General features: G+C 41.1%; 2 protein-coding genes across 2 annotated transcripts in view; one reads left to right on the top strand and one right to left on the bottom strand.

Annotated features, from left to right (window-relative positions):
* Window positions 1-138: 138 nt before the first annotated feature.
* On the bottom strand, window positions 139-14213 carry gpr137c (G protein-coupled receptor 137c). Its single transcript, XM_083986139.1, has 8 exons — window positions 13507-14213; window positions 8059-8108; window positions 7630-7737; window positions 7375-7513; window positions 5767-5916; window positions 3851-3976; window positions 3628-3752; window positions 139-3534 (listed from the first exon to the last, which is right to left on the bottom strand). The coding sequence occupies exons 1-8, from the start codon at window positions 13879-13881 to the stop codon at window positions 3249-3251; spliced, it is 1359 nt and encodes a 452-aa protein (XP_083842265.1). The 5' UTR covers window positions 13882-14213; the 3' UTR covers window positions 139-3248.
* The window catches only part of txndc16 (thioredoxin domain containing 16), a 21425-nt gene continuing 13084 nt past the window's right edge, over window positions 10731-19071 (top strand). The window contains exons 1-7 of the mRNA XM_083986165.1: window positions 10731-12354; window positions 15772-15950; window positions 16565-16647; window positions 16758-16831; window positions 17533-17607; window positions 18569-18690; window positions 18871-18961. Of these exons, the coding sequence (XP_083842291.1) occupies window positions 15797-15950; window positions 16565-16647; window positions 16758-16831; window positions 17533-17607; window positions 18569-18690; window positions 18871-18961 (599 nt within the window). The 5' untranslated portion in view covers window positions 10731-12354; window positions 15772-15796. The remainder of the gene's footprint in view (window positions 12355-15771; window positions 15951-16564; window positions 16648-16757; window positions 16832-17532; window positions 17608-18568; window positions 18691-18870; window positions 18962-19071) is intronic.

The raw sequence follows: 19071 nt of genomic DNA, 5'->3' as shown, positions 1-19071 counted from the left end.
GAAACACAGTTTGTCAGCACATAGCTTCTTTCCCTGTGAATCACAAGATGGAACAGATGTAAAAAATCTATTTAATTAGTCAGCCAATCGCTTCTGCGCCACAGTACTGGTCGGTTTCTTAGTGTGTCGTTAAACCTTGGTATTCCTGCTTGAACTATTACACATAACCGAGAACAATATTAATAACTAAATATTCAATGTATATGAGAAATAATGTTATGTTAGATTTTCTGTCACAGCGCCCCAAATAATGTTTATGTCTAAAATGAAACAGCAACAGGACCTGGTCGTGTTTTGCAGTGAGCTGGCCAGCTGCTGTCTTTGACTTCATTCAGATGTTCCTCATAAACTTGTTAACTGGTAAATTCACCCACATGACCAGGGTTGGTGGGAAAAAGTCAGAGCAAGTCAGACCCACAGTAGCAAATCCATGTCTGCGAGTAGTCGGGAGTTGCATTTATATAAATGCATGAATATTCTGGTTCACGTTTGTCTTAAAAACAGTGCAGTAGGCCTTTATTTAATCATGGTAGTGCTTTTCTTGCATACATCATTAGTGATCTGTCACACAATAGGTTACATTCAGTATGGCCACGGATAAAACAATTCATAACATGAAACAATTACCACTGCCTTTTCATAGCAGAGAGCAAATAACATTTCCACACAAATAATATCACCTTGAACGGAAAATATGACACTGAGTTGTTGCACTCTGATTCAGAAGCATGCACTGCAGATGTTGCTTCTTTGTTGTTTTATATTAAGTCAGAAGTGTACATGGTCATTTACAGATTGAGTACCACGCTGTTCAAAAACAAAATTACTTAGCATGGATGCACTGGTTTTGGTCTGAGAACTGGGTCATATATGCAAAAAAAAAAAAAAGGTCAATTAAAGTAAATATTTCTTACAGACTGGAGTCAGTCATGAGATTAAGGAAATGTGTGAGATTATGAGTAACAACAGGAAGAGAGGGGGAGTGAAAAAAATAAACTATAAAATCTGTTAGACAGTAAAAATCAACGTGAAATAATAAAAAATAATGTATAAAACCATACTAAACTAATCTAAAATCACACACATACTGACTCAAAGTGTCACAAATCTCACACTTGGATTAGAAATCGATTAGCTTGGAGACACACAGACGATTCAATACATACATCAGCCCACCATTTCTTGTGCAAAAATATTGTCCTCAACGAATGAAACTCTTCGATATGGCAAAGTGTGATGGCACATTGATATTTCCTTTCTCAAGAGGATAAATAGTAACATACAGAATACATACGACAGTAGAAGAAAATACATAAAGTAAGGAGATGAAATCCTACATTCAGGCTCCCGAAGCCTTTTTTCTCTGAAGGTGAATTTCTTTAAGTGCAAATTGTCTCACAGTTCACAATTGGATCTGACAACATGAAGAGTTTTTGGTCAAAAATATTGTTTCAGAGACTCTTTCACCCTGTCAATAAACAACAAACAATCTCAGGGTTTATTCTCAATGTAAATTAAATATTGCAACTTTAAAATGTGTTTTGACAGTGTAGACTATGTAAATGTAGCCTACTGGGGAACTACACTCAATTGTGGGTAAAGAAACCTGCATTTAGCTGTTGTTGTTGTGTTTGCATCCAACAGCAATGGTATGATTCAGTAACATCCATAAGCAGCTACACATAAATTACATTTAGGGCTGCAAGAAATTCACATGGATGATATTTATGAACAGTGAAGTAAATTGACCTGTATTTAGTTTTCTGTCGGTTATGAATATTGGAAGAAAAAAAAAAAGAAGAAGCTTATTTTACATGTCAAATGTACAAGGATCCAAAGTACACAGTAGGACTGAGAGGGCAGGCTAAAGGTAAGCATGTGGCACCAAAGTTAAAGGGGCTATGTGTAAGTTTTCTCTGCCATTGAGCATCGTTTATTGGTAGCAGGTGGAGGTGGTTATGGGTTTGCAAAAGCTTCAGCCACTGTTGCGTTTACAAGACGAGAGGTTATAATATATCCTCTGGACAGACTGGAGGCTGCAGAGAGTTGCTATCGGAGAGCTAAGAGATGGGCTGGAGCTAGCTTGCTGGTTAGCATAGCTAACTTCAGTAGCTGGAGAGATGTAGGTTAAAGCTGTGGTTGATTTTCACCACTAGAGGAAGCTCTTAGTGAGTGAGTAAAGCAATGAAACCCGGTGAATGAACCTGATGAACTTGCATCGTTTCTTCTGGTAAGTAAACAGCTAATGCTGCGAATGCTAATAATGCTACCACTAGAAAGCAACAGTCAAACTTACAAATAGCTCCATTAACTCAGTTTGAAACACATAGTGACCAACTACAGCATATTGCCAGGCAGCCAGTGATGGATAACTGTCTACTGCTTTTTGTATTTGTATTTCAGTTTTGTTGGGTCTCTTTTTTGTTTGTTTAGTTAGTTAGAGAGACTGTGAGTGTGAGCTAACTGTTAGCTTTGGCTAGAAGCTAACCCCCAAAGGCAAATTAGCATGAACTAGGCTAATTCCTGTCATAGTGTGAGAAACACCATAAAAGTTGAGGTTCATAGTAACAAGTGTTTTTAAGGATAAAGATCAAGCTAGGACCCAGAATCCTTCACTACACAGCTTTTTTTTTTATGCTAATTAAAATGATTGTATTATGTTTACCCATTAAAAACAGTAACAACCCATTTTTGACAACTCCAGGTTTGACAAAATGCTGAGAGTTTACAACTTCCTGACTGACACATTGAAGCATTTGCCATATTAACGTGATAAACCCGCTACATTGGTCCTACATTGGCATCGCTGTACCTTCCATAGAAGAGTAATTGATTAAAATTTACAAGGAATGCGAGAAAAGAGAAGATGAGAGTGATGATTATCTGGTCCCTGATGATTCCACATTTAAAAATGATAAACCGACCAAAACATCTATCAGAGATGGCTTGGTCTTAGCAGTTTTAGGTTTATTAGCCATATTTGTGCTAAAACTCTGGTCCATGGACTGCGTTTGCTTTTATTCTGGTCCGTTCTCGCCATTGAAAAGACAGTGCAAGTCCTCAAAAAGCAGTTTTGTCATTCATGGTCCAGCAACTTCCCACCACATTTCCCATCTCCCACCCAACTTGGTCCTGCAGCAATCTTTTCAGATTTTCCCTCAAAAGTACCTGCTTTGATGTAGTCGGGGAAGCAAAATGGTGATGCAAATGCAGACAACCCTTTATGATGTTGTTGGTCTTTTGTACGCTTAATTCTGTGGTGTGCAGAAATATGTTTGCGATCCACAGTAATAATTCTGCGGTGTGGAGTAGTAGTTACTGTGATGATGGTGGTGGTAGTTGTTGTTCTGCTGCGGGGTCGAGTAGTAGTTATGGTGGTGATGGTGACTCTGGATGTTTCCGTAGGCGAACAGGACGGGGGCGGTGGAGGATGGCGGCTGCTGTGCTGACCCAACACCTGCTGCCAGGGTCCCGTTACACTGGATGGAGCCGTACCAACTGGACGCACCCAGCTGAGGAGTTGTGGAAAGAAGGCTGAGAGGTAGGAAAAGGAGGATAGATAAGAAATGATTAGCCACAGTAGTGATTAATCAGATTTATTGTTGATACTGCCCTCTGTTCTCCTACCTGGCCCGATCAGCCCTACTGGTAATGCTTCTGGACAGGTCGTCGTCACTATCATACCGTCGAGGATTGTCGAAGAAATAAGCTCTGGAGCTGAAACTGTGGCTGTTGATCATCCCTCCTGGAGCCTTATATAGATACAGAGAGATTACAATGTCATTTAAAACATTCAAAAAAACAACAAACAAACCACAGCCCATTGGTACTTTAAACGTGTTGTTTTTACCAAGTTTTGGTTGGGTCTCTGGACTCTGAAGAAAACCACCACTAAGCTGGTGGGAAGCAGCTCCCAGAAGAACAAAATGATCCCAAACACAATGTAGGCTTCACCGCTGATCTCCTGCACGTCCGCCTGTAGCACAAACACACCGCGTTCAGTGCACAGAGTAAAAAGCCGGATCATGCTGCTGACGCTCTTCTTCCCCACTTCTTCTTGAATCTTTTTAAACTAAGCCAATCGCCTTTCATCTCTTGCCATTCAATTAAAGGGATAGTTCACTCAAAATTCAAATTTCACTCATCTACTCACCCTCATGTCGACTAAGGGCTGGGAGAAGTTTCAGAGTCCTCCGTGGCTTCTCTGAGTTACAACGGGGCTCCGTGCAGCACTGCATGTCCATATGACGGTTGCAAATGGATACCACTTTTCTTCATCCAAAAAGACATACCAAAAAACATCCAAATAACTGCATAGTGCTCGTCTGTAATGTCCCTCTTGTATTGAAGCCCCAACATGAGAAATTGTTCCGAAAAAATTAAACAAGTCTATGTTTTAAGCTTGTTTGTAGCGGAAGCTCCCAGTGTTGCTCTGCCGGAATCTCGCGCGATTTGCGGAGGGTGTCAATGCAAATCGCGCAAGATTTGGACGGACCAGGAAGAGCAGTGCTGGGAGCTTCCGCTACAAACAAGCTTAAAACAAAGACTTATTTAATTTTTTTCGGAACAATTTCTCATGTCGGGGCTTCAATACAAGAGGGACATTACAGATGAGCACTATGGAGGTATTTGGATGTTTTTTGGTGTGTCTTTTTGGACGAAGAAAAGTGAGCCCCGTTCTCAACCGTCATATGGACATGCAGTGCTGCACGGAGCCCCGCTGTAACTCAGAGAAGCCACGGAGGACTCTGAAACTTCTCCCAGCCCTTAGTCGACATGAGGGTGAGTAGATAATGAGTGAAATTTCAATTTTGGGTGAACTATCCCTATAACAAACAAGTGAGTGATGTCAGTCTTATCATGTAACTCATCATGTTACAGGGAAATCAGGTTCCTGGTGTCAGCTCAGTAGTTACAACACACACAAGACAAGAGCAGCCTCAATCTTCCAATCTCTCGGCCACAAAGTGAATTAGTGAAATCTCCCAAACGTCAAACTTTTCCTCCTATCCTACCACCGCAAACATTGACCTGACCTTTTACCCTCTTGAGTTTTTTTTTATTACCTAACACTGGCGATTCGGCTCATTTGAAGTTGTGCACAAACTAAAGCTGTTTCAATTATATTTTTATACTACTTTTACTATGATCCTTAAATCAAACAAACAGGAAGTTGCAGTAGAAAAGTATATTTTTGAAAACATTACAGGCTTTTTACTTACTACTACTTATAGTATGTGACATAATAGACAGGGTTTGTTAACATTCATGGACATAAAAGCAAAGAGCATGGACATAATGAGACACTGGGCTCTCACAGCTGTTGTACAGACAGATTAAAGGAATAATTTGTAATGTCAGATTATGCCCCACACCCCCGGCGTAGATGTGTGTGTGTGCACGTGCACGCCGAAACAGACACGATGGGAGCCCTTTCAGATGGGCTGCCCATCTCAAGGCCTGAGCTCTGATGTAGGTCAGCACACACACACACACACACACACACACACACACACACACACACACACACACACACACACACACACACACACACACACACACACACACACACACACACACACACACACACACACACAAACACACTCACACCCCCATAGTTATTTATAGCCAAACAAAGCCCTTTACCCCACTAAGCATTGCTTTCCCAAATCTCCTAAGATGGATTGTCCACACACAGACACACACACTGGACTCTGGCTTTTTCAAATAAAAATCTTACTTTACACGCTCTCGTCTGTGCATTACCTGGTCAGACACGCTGTACCAGCCGTAATTAAAGGGGATGGGTCTGTCCTGTGGGGACAGAGCCACCACCACCAGGTTGTAACAGGCTCTGGACGTGTAGAGGAGAATCACCATGGCTCCGATGGCGGTCGCCTGGCACACCGACGTACCCTGGAGGAAGAGTTACTGCGCTTATTACAGGCTAACACTCATGTATCAGACTGGCTATTGGCCTGTAATTGAATGGCAGATACGGGCCACAGATGTGATCCACCAGTATGACTCAGGCCTTTCATGACCGAAATGACAGGCTATAGGCTCGAAATTGAATTTTAGGCAACGTAAATTTAAATTTCCTGTTTGTTTCTTTGAAAATAGATGACAATGATTTCCAGTTTTTACATTGTTTTTGGCACATATGTAGTCTCTGGTGTATTTTAATAGTAAACCACAGCTCATGCTGATAACACCAACATCCACAGGCATGTTTCTGTCAGGAACACTATGTCAAAATAGTGCTAGGGATGTCACAATTACTTGTTTTCACAATTAATCGCGGTATTAAACGCCACAATTAATTGATCGCAAAGATTCCTAAATACCGTCACTTTCAAATGTTCATGTATGAACCGTGTGCACCAAAGTAAAGGTAAATGCACAGATACTGGTCCATTTACCTAATTGAATTGGTAGGAATTTAAATGCTGGAGTGTCATTTGTAATTTAAAAAAAAAGATTAAAATTAACTTAAACGATTTGGTATTGATGACAATTCCCCTGGCGGATTAATAATTGGTCATATTTTCATAGATATTTAAAATATTTTATAATTAGTAATGTATATTTTAAAGCCGAAGTAAGTGATATATTTGTGTTAATATAAGTCTTAAATAGTTATATCTTCCGACAGCAATCACTTACATAGAGTGTTTGGACTGAAACACGGGTCTCTCAGTCCCTCTGCTCTGCTCTGAGCCGAAGAGAAAACATTTATCGTATCCTACAGTTTTTATCCAATGAGGAGAGAGAACGGCATGCAGGGCTGTGTGTGCAGCCAAGGAACGCCGTGAATGTGGTGACGTAGCGACGAGGACTGTTATGGTGCGTTCAAGGAAACTCGTATTTTTCCGACCGTGAAGTGGTACCAGTTCGATCTGGTACGAGTTCACGGGTCGGAAGTTACGAGTGGCCGTTATAGTGACTTTCACCGGTAAAACAGGTCGGAAAAACACGAGTGGGTTGCCTGGAACGCTACAAAGTCGTAAGTTGTGACTTGAAGCTGTAATTTACGATTTCAAAAGCCTGCCTGGAACGCAGCATTAGCGAAAACGACCGGATCATTCACTTCTGCTTTAACTGTATTTGATTTTACACATCAATAGTGTTGTGAAATTAATTAATGCATAATAATCATGATAATCATAACACTGTGATTATTTCTCTGACAATAATCGTACCAAGAAAATCTGTAATCGTGACATCCTTATTTTGTACTTTTAGCTTGTGCATGCAGCTGCAGCACTTATGTATGAGATTCAATACTAGGGTTTGCAGCAATGAGATGCATTATTATATATATATCATTCAGTTATTTTGCTATTGAGAAATACAGTCTAATTCTGGTTTTACCTTTGATTCAAGGTAGACGTTAGCGGAGGACATCTTGGCAATTTTGAAGATGCAGACGGCCAGAGAGACGGCACACAAGACAAACAGACTGTCGTTGATCACGACGCGGGCCAAGACCGCATGTTTGATCCCCCCATCGCTGCAGACATAAAGGTAAATATAAATAACATGTGGTAATAATAACAACACAACATCTTTGTATTCACACACCAATGTGCAAGAGGAAATGTTCAATTCGTATTTTTTTTTGTTTACCTTGGTGATTCGGAGCGCTCCAGAGCTCCTTGAACTAACAATGCACATGTCAGATTCACCACCAAGAAAAATATACTGAGAGACAGGAAGAACAAACGTAGAGGAACCCTGGAGAGATGGAGATAAAAGGAAATACAGTTGGAAAGAGGAGGGCCAAAACAAATTTATTCGTATAGTTTCCAACAGCTAATTAAAATTCATATTATTCTGCTAAAGCTGCAAACAAACTCTGCGTGTGTGTGTGTGTGGGAAGAAAAACAAAGTCTGGAGATAGCTTATTAAAATCATACAACCACATTCTGAATTTGTTTTTTAACAATAAAAGAAGAAAAAATAAAAGAAGGAAAAGAAGATGACATGGTATGAGATAGGAAGAGTTCCTTTCAAAGTCTAGTGAACACACAAAAAATAACAAAAACACAGACTTACTTGTATTTGTTGAGCTCTGGGGAATACTTGGCTTTAGCTTTAAACATCACCTAAACAAAGAAAAAAAAACATATATAACATTTTTACGATATTTTAATAGGTGGTGTTGTTATAATTTTATCACAGGGTATTTGATTAGTTCACCAAAAAAGACCAAATGAAGCATGTGGAGATACGGTAGAAAGACTGAGGACAAAGGGGCAGTGGATTCTTTTAGGAGCAGAGTGTGAACTTAACACAGCCTGAGGAGATTCCTGTGTGTCAGTGAAGTACACACAAACACACATTTATGCAGCCGCATTCAAATAATACAGGAACAACAAAAGAGTCCAGCAAGAGTCCACTTTATATATAGCAGCCAGTGTGTTTCCACAGGATTATGCATTCTGCATAAAAAAGCTCTTGGCTGATAGATTGCAAATGTTCCTTCAGCCTCCAGGCCTGCAGCAACAGGACAGTGTGTTTTACAGGCAGCTGAACCAGGAACAGTGGCAGTGGTGACGATGTAAAGACATTTTAATCAGTCACAAGCTGAACTGTATGAGTGATTACAAGAAAAGGGGCAAGAAGGGAGAAGAGTAAGAGGGTCGGATGAAGGACACAAGCTGCTGCAAAACAATCAAACTATAATCAAAACACTCATAATAAAGAACATTTTTTGAAATTAAATTCAGAAATTGTTCATGTGAAAAATAACCACATAAAAATGTCTGTTTTGGGCTAATGGAGTGAATCAAATACCTCTCCAACAAGGCCCTTAAATGAGTTACAAGTGAACCAATGCAAAAAAGGAAAAAAAAATCCTTTAAATCCAATAATATCATTAAGCGGCTGTGCTTACTGTTTTGTAACGTCGACCATAACGTCCTTATACACTTGCATTGACATAGAAAACACAAGTCATCTTCCTGGTTTCCCAGCAGCATTGACTTTCATTTGCTTCCATGCGGACAGAAGAGACACTAACGCGTATATATGAGGTCTTTTATTGTGTTGAGAATAAAATGTAATGTGGTAAAATGGTAAATGTCATGTTGCCAGCTGTGGATGTGATGAAGCCTGCGTCGGTTATGACAACAGTGTTGTTCCATTAACTTGTTCTTATTGTTGTTGGGTTTTTTTTTAAATTATAGATGAATGTTTTTGCGTTTTATGATTCATCGTTATCTCTGAGCCAAATTACCCATCTGGCAGAATAAGCAACCAGAGCCATTAAAAGGGTTGGCAGGAACATTTAAACAAATATCATCTACTATTATGTAACATCATATATCACCCAATATGAAGCGGGTATAAATCAGAGGCTGGTGTATAATTGTGGGTTTCATTTTGTGATTAATAAATAGATGTTTTGCTACTTTTTCCCTCCGTGACTTAAGCAAATTAACATCCTGTTTGTTTGCTGATCTAAGGAAAACTGCTGGATGCAAAAATGCAATGTGAACTGTGCATTTTTCCTCTTTAATTTAAATTTTCATTAATCCGTTCATTGATTATTGTGTTTTTTACTTTTTTTTCAATACGATATTAGCAGATTTAAGGTTTAGGGTTAGAAAAATGATCTAATATTCAAGGCTGGCCAATAAAAACGGCCAGCTGCCTCGTTGCCAAGGTGTTATCAGCTGTGACCTTAAAACAACATCAAACTGTGCTCAAGTCCAGTTGAAGTGTACAGAAGCCGGGGCAGTGGCCTCCGCTGCTCTGGTTAAACACCCACTTCCTGGAATGACCTTTTTTTTTTTCCCTTTTTGTAAAGTTGTGTAGCTTGTTCAGTTCTACGCACACACAACAACTATACCTCTCACTCAGTCTGGATCAAAGTCTCTTGTCTGTTAGAGACCTCAAATGCTCTAAATTACTGCTGATGGTGGTTCAGTTTTGATATTATATTGCAGATGCAACGGCCACGGTGGCACGTACTCGTAGCGTTGCTCAACATTCAGTTTGAACACACACACACACACACACACGCACACACACGCACACACACACCTACACTCACACACATCAACACTCAGCCTTTTGTGTGAGAATGTAGGCCATGAGGAGGTAATTTGCAACCTAGAAATGAAGCAACCAGCCAACAGAGACCTACCAGATTACACACTGAATGTACACTTGTGTGTCTGTGTGGTTGTTTAAAGGGATAGTTCACTCAAAATTGAAATTTCATTCACTCATTATCTACTCACCCTCATGTGGACTAAGGGCTGGGAGAAGTTTCAGAGTCCTCTGTGGCTTCTCTGAGTTACAGCGGGGCTCCGTACAGCACTGCATGTCCATATAACGGTTGCAAATGGATACCACTTTTCTTCATAACAAAAAGACACACCAAAAAACATCCAAATACCTCCATAGTGCTCGTATGTAATGTCCGTCTTGTATTGAAGCCCCGAAATGCAAACTGCTGCAAACAAGCTTGAAATATAGACTTATTTAATTTTTTTCGGAACAGTTTCCGGGGCTTCAATACAAGAGGGACATTACATACAAGCAGCATGGAGGTATTTGGATGTTTTTTGGTGTCTTTTTGTTATGAAGACAGTTGGTATCCATTTGCAACCGTTATATGGACATGCACTGCTACGCCGAGACCCCCTGTAACTCAGAGAAGGCACGGAGGACTCTGAAACTTCTCCCAGCCCTTAGTCCACATGAGGGTGAGTAGATAATGAGTGCAATTTGAATTTTGGGTGAACTATCCTTTTAACTACACATGCATAGATAATGCAGCTAAATCAACATTTTTATCCAAGTAGAGATGGGTTAGGGGTCCAAATCTGATCTTTATCCTTATCTGAGTCTGCAGGGAACAGGGAACTCGCACCAAAGGGAACTAAATCACAGGTCAGGTCTGACGCCTGACTCATCACAAAACAAGTATTTCCTCACAAGCATGAGTGTGTGTGTCAGATGGTGTCACATGTGGCCTGATGTTTTTCAGCTCTCGGCTCACAGCGGTTTTTATTACTGTCAGCGGGTTCAACATTCAACAGTGCCGCCGTTCAACAAGTGGAGCTGTAATGCAGGAAGGAACTGTGCTGTGTGACATTGGGTAAACTAATTATTAATCAAAGTGTGGGGGGGGGGGGGGGGGGGGGGTACAGCTGCTGTGCCGAGGGTCACGGTTTCAGTTTCAGACACAGAACAGCTCTGCACTCTTGTGTTTAGCTTCTGGAGACAGAAAGTGAGTGATGGTGCTTTACGCTCTTTGATCAGACGGCGAGGGCACTTTAAGTTCCCCCCTACATTAATTAAAACAGAGTGCAGCCTCATTCTGCTTCATTGATTAACTAGAGTTTAAGACAGTCGTTCCCTTCCCAACCTTTCTGATGTGTCTTGTTATTTAAATTATTTTGAGTCCTAGAGGAGTAAAACAATTCAAGAAACAAAAAAGTTCCAGCAACTCTTGAGTTTAACAACAATTATTCATTGATTGCCATGCATTTTTACATGATTTATTGTAAAACGTTCAGACTTTTGATGTGGGTCAAAGTGTTCCAGCTTTGCATAGTTTCTATTGCAGAGGAAAATATGATATTTCTCAGGTCTGACCGGGCCAGACACAAAACCACAGGCAGGAAAACTCTGTTCACAGAGCTGGCCAGTCACATGGTTATCCCTGCCATAGATATAGATACATATTTTTAAACCTATAATGATAGGTTGAGCAGATATGGAAGAACACCATTTTGTCGGACATGGTGGAAAGAGGAAAGGCCGCATTCATGTGGTGCATTGTCGTGCACGGTAACACAAAGTGCAAAGGATTGCTATTCAAATGTAAAGTGTAGTTGCTTTGACTGGCTTGATGAATTTATGTGCCACACCGGTGTTTATTCAACAGCGCAACATGACACCACTGGTTTCATTAGCTAGTCTCCACCTTTATATGTGTTTGAGATACAGGCTGTGTTTTCCTTTGTTGGCGGTGTCACCAACTGGAGGTCTCAGAGTGTGTGTGTGTGTGTGTGAGGGACAAACAGGTCTTTGACATTTGGAGCAGGCAGGTGTTAAACTGCAGCGACTGACCAACTGTGCCCTCACACACACACACACACACACACACACACACACACACACACACACACACACACACACACACACACACACACTGGGACAATATATGCCGACAGGGACATTTGCTTGAGTCTTGTCCACTTATTGAGCAGAAAACATCAATGGAGGCTGAGACTCAGGAGAGCTTCACATCTCTCACCCCAGGATACAAGCAGTCGATTTGCAGAGGTTTCTAATCAAAAGCAACTCCCCTCCAAAAAAACAAAAAACAGACAAGTCAGTAAACACATCACATGTTCCCATTGCATTGCTGCAGACACGCTTGGCTGAGTAATACTGCTACGACTGAATCTGTATGCGACATATATTTAGGTCGAGAAATGCACCCTCATGTCAAAGACTGAATAAAAATATCAATTACTGCTCATGTCCGTCCATTAAAGAGCCAGAAGATGTTATCCAACTACCACCACCTCAAAACCTCAGAACTAACATGTTACATCTTGTTTGTTTTGTATAAAACCACATTGAAAAACAAGTTGTGCTTAACCCTAACCCTTACACAGGGGTGTGTACATGACTATTTCATGGACCACTACGGTATTCAGTTAGTTTGTAGTAATGGATGACCATGAACACAACCTCCAAAGAAAAAAATTATCACATTTGAGAAACTGAAGCTGAAGAATCTTCAGAAATATACTTAACATTTTATTAAAGATTTAATTGAACAGGAAGATATTTGCTGATTAATCTTACTTAATCAGCTAATTAATCAGATAATTATATTATATTAAATTTCGCCCAGTGTTTTCAATTACTGGTAGTCTAATGGTGTATTCAATTTTAACCGGAATGCTGGTAATTCTGAGTTCCTAGTCCTGGCACGAACACCTACTAAAGTCAAAATTCCTGACTTTGATGGTCAAAAATCAACCTCAAAATCCAAGTTGGCTGCTCTGTGCATTATTCAGAAGTGAAAACTGTCGTAATTATACAATTTATTTTGCATTAATTCAGTCTTACAGATAATAGTGTGCATCTTCTGTATGTGATACATCATTTTTCTAGGATTGCTAGCAAGAAAGTGCAAAAACAAGTTCCTCTGTCTTCAAAAGAACAACTTGGATTAAACTAAAGGTGTACAAATCGATTTAACAATAATTAATTCTTGCTTTAATGCTAACACAGTGGACCTTTAACCTGAGTTGATGACGTAGCTCTTGCCCACATTGTGTTGGGTGCTGATGAGTCAATAGAATAGACTAGAATAATAGTGGCATTTGCTTGCATTGGGCTTATATTGGTGTATTACATGTGAAATGAATTAAAAATGAAACGAATACACTGGAAATAAAATTGCAGTGTCAGCTACTTTATGAAATCAGGTCACAGACACACAGACACACACACACAGTCCAGTCCTACCTGTGTGAAGTAGAGGTTGAGCAGGCAGAGTGTGAAGAACTGCAGGCAGACGGGGCAGCAGTAGAGCAGCCAGTAGGCCAGAGGCTGCAGCTGGTTGGCCTGCACCACATTTTTAAAGTAGAAAGAGAAGAGGGTCGTCCTCAGCGCTGCCCACAGCAAGCACAGAAACAAAAACACACTCTGGTAGCTGAAGCGCTTGTGTCCGTAATGCAAAATGAGCCAGAGTTGCAGGTAAACGAAAACAAACAGGAAAGAGTAGAGGACAGTGTAGATGGTAGTTAGACTGAGCTCCAGTGTTGGGGAGATTGCAGCTCCAGGGGACTCCTTCAGTGAGGTAAACAAATGGGAATTAACCTCCTCTCCTGCCGAAAACATCTCCACTGGCGGCTCGCACTAACACATGGGATGCTGTGAAGACTGGAGCACTAAAACTGGGTCAGACCTGGGCTAAATTCACCAAAAAGACGAGGATATTCGAGTGAAAAATTGCGATAATAGCAGTTTATTCTGAAAACAAGTGGCATACTGAAGCTGCGCTGGGCTTTAAATCCGACACGGTGCTGGAGGAAAAATAAAAATATAGCAGTCTAGTGTTGAGAGACGCTGAGGTTAAAGAAAAAAACAAAACAACAACAAGAAGGCGAGAGAGGGAACAAGAGAAGAGGTCCCCCTGTGATTCTCTGCAAAGCTGCTCACTGCAAAAAACAACTTGAGGGGGGAAAAACCTCCCGATCAGCTGTGATGCAGTTCAAGACCCGCCCCTTGCTCTGAATTAAAGCGGAAACTAGCGCCTCGTAAGCCGCCATCTTGGCTCAACACCAGTATCGTTTGCATGGGAACCAGCTGACTCCGGAGACGCAGGCTGCAGCCAGTTTCCGAGCTAAATCTCACCCAAGTGAAACGTCTGGCCACGCCCACTTTTCCCAGTACGCCCCCTCCCCATTCGTCAACCGCGCCGCCCAACCTCCGCGGCTCTCTCACGCCATTGGTCAACGATGATGTCAGCTGTAGAACTGTCCGCCCATTTGTTCAAGTCGAAACGGCTCCCTCCTCTGATTGGCTCACGGAAAGCACGTGGGTCGTTTCTCGCGGAGAGCGGAGGCATCAAAACAAGTTGCGAAGAGTGACGTCAAGGCGGTGAGAGCGTGAGCTAGCGGTACCGGAAATATGATGTAGTCGTCAAAATAAAAGCGTTACGTGTTGCAGATTTGGGGCAACAACATCGAAGATTAAAAACAAATTATAACTATAAAAACATCTTGAAACGCATTAACCTAATTTTACCTACTGAATTATTATTGTTCTAACCCCACTAGGTAGAAATTTGTCAATTGAGGATTTTATTTTTAAAACCGTAACCGGAAATACAGCTAACTGCAGTAATGTGGCACTTTATGGAGCATCATTCCTTTAAGACACTTTTCCCAGTTTCAGTGCGCAGCTTGCCGAAAAATAACCTCTCAAACTAGCAATGTCTGTGGCCTACATAGACAACAGACATAGGTCGATATGTTCATTGTCAAGTTAGAGGTGCTAATGCTAATGTCGGCTATTGCTAAAAACCCATGGACGAATATAAATCACTAGGCAGCTAACAAGTCTAGCTAATGAATTAGCACCACTTACATTCCTACAACTAAAGCATAAAAAGCGCCATTTGTGGACTTTCTATGGGATTTTACATGACTAGGAAAAGCTCCAGCGCGTACACTTAGCGTCATAATGTATTTATGTCCTTTCACCAAGGCCGTAATTGTGGGTAATTGCGTTTTTACCACATGGAAAACCAAAGTTAAACCTTAATACCCACCTCGACTTTCTCAGGTAACTGTCAGCGAGCATCTTCGTTTTCACTGCTTTCTCCTTTGCTCACAACAACTGTGTTCCTATTCAGTTCCATTTAAAAGACCAACAAAAAAACAATCACATATAACACAGTAGTAAAATATGATGTGATTATATAGCCCTTATTAGTTTGTTTTGCACCCATAATTGGACATTCATAGCTGACATTACTGCAGCCTGTGCATTTTGATTAGACATGGGGCCTACTGTAGCTGCTACATGTATAGAGATCCAGCTGTGTGACAGAGCAACATTTAAACACAGGGATGATAAGCATGTGTCCCAGCACTTATACAGTTTCTGTTTCTGTTATAAATGTTGGTCTTAGACATTTAGAACATGCAACATATCATTTTCCCATGATTTGTGCTTGTTGTTTATTCCTTGATGCTGATAACACGTCTGCATCTCTTCACAGAGAGAACAACACAGCCTGCTCTGCATCATGTGGATGTGTATCGCTGCTTTCCTGCTGTGGACCAGGTCTGGAGGATGCACGGAGAAGGCCAACACGTCAGACCTAATCGAATACACCGCTGCAGACTTCTATGAGAAACTGCAATCTGGGAAGATGATGTTTATCTACTTTGAGCATAAAGGTAGGGCACGTACGTACTATGTGGCACAAGTAAACAACTCACATTTGTATTGAGAACAAGTTCTTCTGCAGTGGTGCAGGCAGGCATATTGATATTTCAAACATATTCAAACAACAAAGGCAGCCACCTAACTCACATGACATCTCTTGACTGCGTTGTGGAAATGTCTCATATCAGAGAGTTGACTTTGCTGAGCTGGATTAACTGTACCTTCAAGGGATCTGATGGGCTCTGTATATTCACTTGTAGGCGAGTGGAACAGGTTTTCATGCATGCAAAGACTATACACTCATATGTTAGGTAACCTGGCAGAATATTATCTTGGTGCGCTTGGGCAGCAGGTGATGATGGATTCTTTTCAGCTTTCCTTTTGGACAGTTGCCACTAGAGCTCGTGTTTATCTGATTTTAGATTGTGCTGCAGGAATCAGACTGTCGTCAACTGAAGACATCAACGGGAATGATGTTTCATTTTCTTTATTCATTCACATAAAAATGCCATATAAGTGATAATCTTTATTTAAATGAAACAACCCTTTACCTCTGTCTTGCATCTGCTATTTAAAGCAGCTCGTCTCACTTATCAGCACCCGTCTCCGCCCTCTCTGTCTCCAGTCTCTCCGACCATCTCTCTCTTCTTGATGGAGCTGGAGAAGTCTGCTGAAGTCCTGCAGGATTACGGGGTGCTGGTTGGCAAGGTAACCATAGTTATACGTATATCGTGCTCCACCCTTCAAAGACACAAACGTGAATCACTGCATTTAATGAACTGAAGATGAGACGTTTCTTTCGGTTCTTACTGTTTCAGGTCAACTGCAATAAAGAGCTGGTTCACACGTACTGCAAAGACGAAAGGCTGCTGCACACAGCTTTTCTCTTTAGGTAGGTTGTGTCGACATGAAGCGAGCGCTCAGCGGTGGTTAGTCACAAAATTCAAAAATAACCAGAGAATATATAACAGGACAGTTCATACACTAAGGATGCAGGAGGTTACACAAGGGGCTGCAACTGGAGCCATGTTTTTTTTTTTTTGCTTGCATTTATTTACATTTTTGGGATCATTAAAAGCAGATACTAGCATTTTATTTAACAACAATCATTAACTTTGATACTGGAGAGAAATGTAAAGATTTCTCAGGCAAATACAGAAGTAATATTGTGTGTTTTTATCTTATTGTTATGTAGATTTATGGCTGTTGTATGTATGTATGTAACACTGAATATAAAGGCATGTCTGTCTGTTCAGATTGGAGTCATGACTCATTTATATTCCAGTGCTGCTGTAACTGCTGCCTGTCTGTAAAAAAAAAAAAAAACCCAACACAATAATGAGTCACAGTAGAATCAGAAGTAGGCGTCACAATAGACACAGGAAGCATTATTTAACCTCACTGATAGGAACGTGGTGAACTAAATAACAGAAGCACCTGTCGGTACAATGTGATACACTCCCACAGCACCACAGACTACTCTGAAGGTGAATCAGCATGTTCTGTAAAACAGCAGCTGAGTGAGTTTGGTGCAGTGTGTTGTCGTTGCTGTTGTTGTTGCTGTGTCTTTAACCCACCACGTCTCTCCGTCAGGGCCGGCAGGGAGTTCTTGGGTTTGGATCTGGACACTGTGTTTGATGTCAACTCTATAGTCTCTGAAGTCCTGTTGTAAGTAAAGCAGCGCTCCCTCAGGAACAAGGCCACACAGCTGGAGGAGATTTAAAGGGATAGTTCACCCAAACTTCAAATTTCACTCATTATCTACTCACCCTCATGTGGACTAAGGGCTGGGAGAAGTTTCAGAGTCCTCCGTTCCTTCTCTGAGTTACAGCGGGGCTCCGTGCAGCACTGAATGTTCATATGACGGTTGCGAACGGTGCTCACTTTTCTTCATCCAAAAAGACACACATCAACATCCAAATACCTCCATACTGCTCGTCTGTAATGTCCCTCTTGTATTGAAGCCCCAACATGAGAAATTGTCCCGAAAAAAATTAAATAAGTCTATGTTTTAAGCTTGTTTGTAGCGGAAGCTCCCAGTGTTGCTCTGCCGGAATCTCGAATCGTGGATGTTTTTTGGTGTGTCTTTTTGGACGAAGAAAAGTGAGCTCCGTTCTCAACCGTCATATGGACATGCAGTGCTGCACGGAGCCCCGCTGTAACTCAGAGAAGGCACGGAGGACTCTGAAACTTCTCCCAGCCCTTAGTCTATATTTTTCATTTTATTTGTTTGCACAGTTAAAAATTACACAAGTAAAAGTAACAATTATAACAATTTGAAGTGCAGGAAGAGGCGAAAACTCAAAGAGCTTATCACATGCCTCCACCTAACAATAAAATATTATATCATACTTAAGAAAACAAAATATACAAATCGAACATGAGGGTGAGTAGATAATGAGTGAAATTTCAATTTTGAGTGAACTATCCCTTTAAGCTTTCAGTTCTCACTTGTATCTAAACTAGTGATACAGACCGTATGGAGTGTAAATGTGCTATAACACCATTATGTAAATTATATTTCTCCTCTGCTGGATGAAAATATAGATTTATTTTTGTATCATCTCATTGATGCAAATAATAACCCCGGCCTTCATGTTTACGTGACTGTCTTTCCTCTGTCTTCCAGTGCCATCCTGCGTGAGGAGGTCAAGTACGTCCACACAGACGCTGATCTCTTGGCCATGGAGAAGGCAGCCAGGGGCCAGAAGGACATGGTGCTGGGCTACGTCCGCAGTCTGGGAACACAAGGTGAGAAGAAAAGGAGGAAAGTGAATGTGAAAGTGGTCGTTTACTTTGTTAGTGACGGAGATAATGATGCTGCTGACGCATTTAACGGCTGATTAGCTGGCTCATGTTGCGTGTGTGACGTGATTCTCTGATTGACTCATCACAGTAACTGTATTGTTCCCACTGATTGTATCACTCCAGAGCACCGGTCCATGATGGAGACGGCCTATGTGTATGGGACCAAATACCAGTTCATCCTCATAACAGGAGGACCGGTCCTCAAACATCTAGGGTGGGCTTTTCTTTTCTTTTCTTTTCTTTTCTTTTCTTTTCTTTTCTTTTCTTTTCTTGTGGTATACAGCACAGGTGCATCTCAATGAATTAGAATATCATAGACAAGTT

The sequence above is a fragment of the Trachurus trachurus genome (genome assembly GCF_905171665.1).
Source record: "Trachurus trachurus genome assembly, chromosome: 2".
In the NCBI taxonomy this organism is placed as follows: domain Eukaryota; kingdom Metazoa; phylum Chordata; class Actinopteri; order Carangiformes; family Carangidae; genus Trachurus; species Trachurus trachurus.
The sequence above is the reverse complement of the archived record's forward strand: the minus strand, read 5'-3'. Positions and strand labels throughout refer to the sequence as shown.